Source organism: Haplochromis burtoni, unplaced genomic scaffold (assembly GCF_018398535.1).
Source record: "Haplochromis burtoni strain Fernald_Lab_line unplaced genomic scaffold, NCSU_Asbu1 Contig_392, whole genome shotgun sequence".
NCBI lineage: Eukaryota > Metazoa > Chordata > Actinopteri > Cichliformes > Cichlidae > Haplochromis > Haplochromis burtoni.
Window position 1 is genome coordinate 371,336 of NW_024582753.1, and position 7,755 is coordinate 379,090.

General features: G+C 43.0%; 1 protein-coding gene across 2 annotated transcripts in view; it reads right to left on the reverse strand.

Moving 5' to 3' along the window:
- Nucleotides 1-939: 939 nt before the first annotated feature.
- Nucleotides 940-7,755, reverse strand: part of sall3a (spalt-like transcription factor 3a) — a 17,935-nt gene continuing 11,119 nt past the window's right edge. For both annotated transcript variants that reach the window (XM_005944148.1, XM_042212746.1), the window contains exons 3-5: nucleotides 3,574-6,729; nucleotides 2,924-3,261; nucleotides 940-2,594 (exon numbers count right to left, since the gene is read on the reverse strand). In XM_005944148.1, coding sequence (XP_005944210.1) covers nucleotides 2,163-2,594; nucleotides 2,924-3,261; nucleotides 3,574-6,729 — 3,926 coding nt within the window. In that variant the 3' untranslated portion in view covers nucleotides 940-2,162. The remainder of the gene's footprint in view (nucleotides 2,595-2,923; nucleotides 3,262-3,573; nucleotides 6,730-7,755) is intronic.

Consider the following 7,755-nt stretch of genomic DNA (forward strand, 5'->3'; position numbering starts at 1 on the left):
CATGGGTTTTGCATGTGCTTAGCTAAAGTCTTGACCCGCAGTCACAAATTATTTGTAGTGTTCTGATATAACAATTCAAACTGAGATGATCTAAAATATACAAATACAAGGACATTTGCTTAACTGTGTGTGCGTGTGTGTGTGTGCGTGTGTGTGCGTGTGTGTGTGTGTACGTGTGCGTGTTTACCTTCAAATGACAAAGGAAAACAAGGATTGCAGCTTTAACAACCTTCTCTTTGCATTACAGACAATGAGATCATTTTAAAATTGTGTGCATTATTACAAATTGCTGCATCTTTTTTCCTCTTTTTATTTATAAATAATTATAAATGTGCCTTTTTCTGCACGTGCAGAATAGTGGATCTCCAGCAGCCGCATGCGTGTGTGTGGACAGAAGAGCACACACATACACACACATAAGTAAAATAAGTAAAAATATGCAGACAATTCAGTAATATTTTTTCTTGTAAATTGAAAAGCTCATTGCTAAGTAAAAACATAAACAAAATATTAATGAATGAATTTTTTTCTTGAAGAGCCTCTTTGAAGAAAACGCTTCCCAGACCATTATAAAGCATCTGGAAATGATTCCTTGTTTCCACCCATTTTTTATGACCCAAAAGAGGAAACATATCTTTGCTGAAAATCATTTTAGGCTCATCCAAAAAGCACCAGTTTGTTTTGGCAGATAAGATAATAAGCAATTTCTTACTAACATATCTGCTATATGTGTGGTGGAATTTCAAAAGCAAAGTTGTTGTTTTTGCAGATGTTTAAATAGCAATGGATTTAAAAGCTGTTTTCCACACTAACATGGTGGCTCACACTGCAAGACCAAATTTCAATGGTAATAATTAGGATGACTAAAAAAAATAAATAAATAACACAGAGAAGGAGAAAGCGTATTAAAGATAAGGAGACCACTGCAACACACACACACCTGTTTTCGTTTTATTTTATTTAAGAAGGTTGATTGAGTGATGAGTTTGTACTCTGACGAGTAGCACAGATGCAATAACAGAGAACTGACTCTGCCAATTGTAGGAGTGGTATGCTGAAAACAATGAAAACAGCACGTGATAGATAGCTCAGTCAAAAGGTTAACGGTAACTCACAGACAAAACGTCTTGTTTTTAAAAAGTGCATTCACAAACATGACAAATACTCTCAACTCATGATGTCTATTTTTTTAAGTGATACAAAATATGCATACCTGTTTTAGATTTGTCTGTATTTCTATACATAGATATTTATTCAAAAGGGTCACTTTTTTTTCTTTTTTACAAAGGTTAAAAGCAGGGTTGTGGTCATAGCAGCTTCGGATATCTCTAGCTTCTTCACTGTGTAATGAGATAATCATAGTCTCAACCGATATCCAAATAAAACCTACTGTTTTTCTCTGTTGTTCAACTCAAATGACATATTGTCTTCATTGAAAGAGATTTTCATGAGTGAAGCCTGCAGTTTAGAAAAAAAGATCAATAAAATGCTTGGGCCATTAAATATATTTTTGTATACCCGCTTTTTTTTTGTCAATATCATAAATACTAAAGACACACGACAATAATATAAGACAATGCTGGGAGACTAAATGTAAAGATTAAAATAGTTCAAACATTATTTTTTTCAAGTTTTCTAGATCATGAAAAAAAAAATCAGGCGAACACAGAACGTTATACTTCAGTCTTTTCTTCAGTCTATCCATGGCCCTTTATATTTAAAATAGCGACCATAAACGAGGTTGGCAGACATTGTTCAGACTGACTTTGAGCTAAAACTCTGTCCTTTTTGTGTTTTAGTCCTGTCCAGATAAGATGCTTGCTAATCATAACTGAGGCAGGATCCTGGTTTTCAAAGGAATTCATAAAAGCAGTCAAACGTACTGATAAAAACCAATAAGTACCATGCAAATCTTGCAAGACGACATATTCTCAAACAAGAGACAAAGTATTCTTCGTATAGGCGAAATATCAAGTGAGCAGGGAATGGGTGAAAGGCAAAAACCTCTAATCAATACTAAATACTATGTTTCCAAAAACAAACAAAAAATATTTAATCTGTACATAATATAGTACGCATGAGTTCAGACTGGATCAGCAGTTTCTTTCCTCATAAACAGCCTTGTAGTCTTTGCCTACCTGGAATTATACAGAAAAGTCTCTTTAATTGATCCCAATTTCTTTGTTCTCCTCCATAAATCTGGAGAAGGGACGGTTAGCTGTGACATCCAGACCAGTCTTTTCCATACCCGTCATGGGAGGGCTGCTGCCTGTGTGAACGCGGTCCATCCCTCCAGGCATTGCTCCCAATGAAGTGATTCCTGCGCCACCAAGGCTGACGGGCAGCTGGGGGATGCCTCCATTCTGGATCACAGAGATTTCATTGTTCTTCATGGCCAGGCCATTGGTGATGGCGGCTGCGTACTGGTTCCAAAAGCCCGGGTCAACGTTCATGGCCCGAGCAGCAAGATCTTTCTGAAACATCTCGCTGAACTTCATGGCGTCCCCACCCAGCAGGGCCATGGGATTCTCCACAGACAGTCGTCGACCCCTTCGGGCCGGGGCATTGTTCCACATGTGCGTTCCCATGTGAACCTAAAATTATAGACAAAATGACGAACAAATGAAAAAAATAATGACTCTGTAATTGTAAATGGAAAATACTTGAAATAGAAATTGTGTGGGATGTGCTGGAAAGGAAAACTAAATGTAAAAACATATAAGGCCACATTTTTGGAAGGCTCTCTGTTTTGTGCTTCTTTTTTCTTTTTTTTAATTGATACATAATTTTAAGCAAATAAAATGTATTAATGTAGTACTTTTCAAGAGCAAAAAACTGTTTGTTGGCAAAATCTGTAAATATTACAGAGCTTTGAACCTATGTAAAACTCAACTGATGCAATGTACTTTAAGCTGGGTCATACCTTGAGATTGCCCTTTGTGGTGAAAGCCCTTCCACAAATAGAGCAGGCGAAAGGTTTCTCCCCAGTGTGTGTACGCTCATGGATTTGCAGAGCACTGGCTGAGGAAAAATTTTTCCCACACGACTGGCAGTTGTGCTGCTTAGGAGTGCGTCGTGGAGGCGGGGGAGCCAACATGGGGTTGATGCTAGGGCTCATGGTGGTTGGGGGCGCTGCAGCTGGAACCTGAATGCCCACGGGCAGGTGAGGGTTGTCGCTCAGAGACATTGACTTCCCATGGCCGTTCATTTCCATTTTAATCATGTTTGATGCAGTGCTGGCCAAATTGGGAGTGCTCAGCCCTGAACAAACAAAAGTAAAAAAACAGAACAATTCGATTTATATTCTATTAGTAAAACACCAAAAGCTTTTGAACAGTCAGAATTTGACTTGAAAATGTAAAAAAATCCCTGCTGAAATCTTATAGTTATTTGGTCAAGGTCCTTGTTATTCATAACCAACTCTTTTCTATTTTTTCATTCTCTTACTGTCAACAATTTTTCATCTTTAAATTATTATGATATTGAGATGTTGTTATTAATTCATTATTATGAACTCCCAAATGTGCCCAGATAATGAATTCACTTTAGATTTGTGTTTTTGCACATACACACCTCGATCTCTGTTTAGAAACAGCACGTTGAAGTGGCTCTCCTCTTTGATAAAGTGCCTGCCTGGCTGAGTGGCAGTCAGGTCAAGGGCCCCAGTGCCTTCAGTTGCAGGAAGCGGAGATGGCGTCTCGGATTTTTCCGACTTTACTGTTGCCAGGCCAGCTGTATTGTTGTCTTGGACCTCCTCTGCTGTCATGGCACTGCTGATGTTATTATTGTTGAGTGCAGCAGGGGATTTGGATCGCTGGCTCTCAGAATGACTGTGGGCTGGGGACAAATGCTGGATAGAGCCAGAGGACTCAGACAAAGCGGGGCTCCCCAAGCTTTGACCCTCAGCATCCCCAACTGCAGACAGAGAATCAGTGGTAAAGCAATCAGTCTCCCCTCCAAAGCTACTGCCATTCTGCGAAGGCTTCAGACCAAATGTACGAGTCATGTTGACGGTAGAGTCAATCATCTTCATCTGGTTCTCCATTGCAGCAATGCTGGAGATTACAGAAGTTGGTGGAGAGCTCCCAGGTGAAAAAGGTTTGGATGAGTCCATATCTCCCTCTTTTAAATCAGCTTCATCATCTATGGCCTGCTCCATTTCATCCAGAAGGTCATCATCATAATTGCTCATGGCATCTAAGCTCTTCTCATCAAAGGAGGGGTCAGTATCCATTTCTTGCAGGCTTTCGGGGATGGGTGTGTTGGGAATTTGCCCGCCCATGTGCATACGGATGTGCTGCTGTAGTACAACTGCATTGGTGAATTTCTTTTGACATATAGGACAAGAGTGCTGAACCCGAAGTGGAGGTTTGGACCTGTGGACACCAAAGTGTGTTTTCAGATTTCCCTTGGTTGTAAATGCCCGCCCACATATCTTACATTTAAAAGGCCTTTCACCAGTGTGGATGCGATAGTGCATCTTCAGAGCACTCTGGCAACTCAGAACACGGTGACAGATGACACACTGGTTGGGGTCAGTCATCTTCTTGTCAATATTCTCAACAAGCTGCTGCAACTTGGATGTCTCTGATGTTTGCATAGAGTCTAAGAGGCCTCCAAAGGGAAACTTGGCCTTAAAATGGTCTGAGAGCATGGGAAGGACAGGATGGGAGACAGAATTAGAGGCTGAGTTGGGGCTACTGATGGGTTCAGAGACCTGTCCACTGCTGGACGATGATGTGGAGGTGACAGTAGTGGAAAGAAGTACTTGAGTTATGGTCGTTGTGCTAGTCGTGTTCTCTCCCGGTCTAGTAGAGCAGCTTGCGGGCAAAAGAATGCCTTCGGGTTTCAGTAAAGGAGGTGCCTCACACCCTAGGCTTGGTTTTGGGGATGGTGAAGTAGTGGTCATGCATGAGTCAGTGATGATATTTGGGGACAAAGATGCACAGTCACTTGAGGGTGGGGATGGCCTCTGAGGAGACCTGTTGAGCGGAGTGAGGCTTGGAGACTCACCAAATCCTCCCATCATACTTGGTAATGTTGGAGGCAGCTGGAGTCCGACAGAGGTGGGAACTGTGGGAAGAACTGGCTTACTGTCTAGCCATGTGGTAACAGGTTTTTCTGGGGGCAATGACATGCCATATGGGATGCCTGAGCTTGTGGGAACATTGTCCAGGTACTCTGGCACAGGGTAGGGGTTCATCTGTATATGTGGGTATTTCTCTTTGTGCCTCTGGAAGTGGACTTTCAGATTCCCCTTGGTGGAGAAGCGGTTGCCACATATGTTGCATTTGTAGGGCCTTTCTCCAGTGTGGGAACGCAGGTGGATCTGTAGGGCACTGTCACTGCCAAACACCTTGGCACAGAACCGACACTTATGCTTGAAGAAGGGGTCCTCAGAGCTGGGCTTAGTGTCAAATACAGACACATTTGGGGGCTTCCCCTTGCGGTGCTTCATTAGAGCAGAGAGAGGATCGAGTGCATTGGCTGTGGCTGCTATACTGGCCAGTGGATTAGGGAAGATAACACTGCTCGAAGAGCTGTGAGGTATCAGCGGTAGACTGGAAGAAGAGCTCAGGAGGGTGCTGTGAGTGAGGGAAGGAGGGGTGCTAGAGTTCCTGGAAAGAGTTGAGCTGCTGCTAATGCCACTGCCTCCTGTTATACTACTACTAGTGCTAATGCTGTTGTTTGTGACAGAGGATGAGCAGGGGGGAAGTAGAGATGACAATCCAGTACCACTTGGTGGAGGAAAAGCTGAGTTAGTTGAGGATGTGATCGGAGCTGAAGAGTTAGATTGCTGACTGCTGCTTTGTGGTGTTTGAGAGAGAGGCCCTTCTATTGCTGAGGTCAGAGGTGAAGGTCCTTGACCATTGAGAGTGGCCGGCAGTCTAACAGGCAGCTGATGGACTGGGGGAGTGATAAAATTATGTAGCTGAAGCTGACTTGCAACAGGAGGGACACAGGAGGAGACGGGCCCCTGGCTTCCAGTAGCGTTGCTGTGATGGTGGTTAAGAGCAGGCTGTGGGGCAGACTGTCTGTTCATGAGAGCCACTTGACTGCGAATTTGTTCTATTAGCTGCAGCTGATGAATTTGCTGCTGTTGGAGGGCCATCAGCTGGTCCAAGATCATGGGAATAGCCATGGTGGAAACCCCACTGCCCGCTGCTGCCCTTACACTCTGTGAAAACTGGGCAACTGCAACACGGGTGCCATGAAGAGTCTCTAAGGTAACATTGGTGCTTGGCATGGCGTAACTTGTAACAGCAGAGGGAACGACATCATTGAGCTGAGGTAGGGAGCCATCTGGCTCAGGGGATGTCACATCTCTTTCTTCAGGATCCACATTTTTTTCGGGAGAAAGCTCCAGCTCCATCTGCTCGTCCTCCTTTTCCAGGACACTGACCCCATTTAAGGTTGCTGTCTCTGGGATGTCATCCCCCTCACCAGCAGGGCTGTGGCTCCCCTCCCTGGGGTCCTCACTGTCAGCCTGCTCACTAGGGCAGCTGGGTACAGGGGAGGGCTCTGTAGGGTACTCCTGTGAGGGGTTAGGTGTGTCCTCATTGTCATTCACTATAAGCACCAGGGGGTTCTTAGTGCAGCTCTTTAAATGTTCACAGAAGTCTGACCATTTGAAGAACTCAGCACAACACTTCTCACATACATGGGTCTCCTCACTGCCACTGCGGCTCTCATTCCCGCTGTCGGCATCATCCAGCACATCACCTCGGGCTACAAAAAGCAAAGGGAGGGGGGTCAGAGGAGTGAAAAGGGACAAAAAGAAACCAAAGGGAGGAGGGAGGGAAGAAAGAAGAATTAATGAATAAATAATCAATAAAGAATCCACACATATTTTCCAGTGCAGTGCTGCAAAGATTTAACCTTTGATTTTTTTTCTCTCTTTTAACATAACCAAAATCAATATTCTTTTTTTTTCACTCTGAACAAATTGCCCTAGTTCACCAATTCTCAAGACCCAGATTTGTGCATTCACACACTCTCCATAGGGCCAGGTAATAATTTTCTTTGTGCAATCCATCAAATTATGAGGGCCTATCAGTTGTGGATACTGCCACTTAATGAAATTCCATAGAACATATTGATTTCCAATATTTCATACAATTCACAGCTGCCTCATCTGTTGGGTACAAATCAGGACTTTGATGGCCCTATTAGGATTCCCCTCTGCTATCAAGCTCAGTCATTTCCACTTGAATTTCAAATGCCTGGCTTTCCATTTAGCATCGCAAAGGTAATGCTAGAGCCCTGAATCTAAGCAAATAACTATACTGAACTTTTGCCACATTGTCACAAAAATGCATTATCATATGTAAGTAATGATATCTGTTGACTTTCGACTTTTTTTTGTACACTATCTACAAATAGAAAAAACCCATAAATCTTGACCTTTTAAAATGTGCGTAACAAATCACTATAATTTAAAAGTTTTCACAATTTCATTCTTTTTCAAAATGTTCCAAATAGAAAACATTCCCTTTAAGTTAGGCAACACTCAGTGCGTTACTCCTCTCTCTCCACTGGCCATGCTCTCTGACATAAGACTCAACAAATTACATGCTAGTGCCATGGCAGCAAAGTCACTGATTAGTTACACATGTTTAATCACAGTTGTAGGAAGCCACTTCCTCTTTGACATGCAACCATCAAGAGTCAAACAGACCCGTGCGAGCTCCGAGCGTGGACCAAATTCACACCTGATATACACCATGTAAAAATGGCCTCCTCTTATTAACCCCC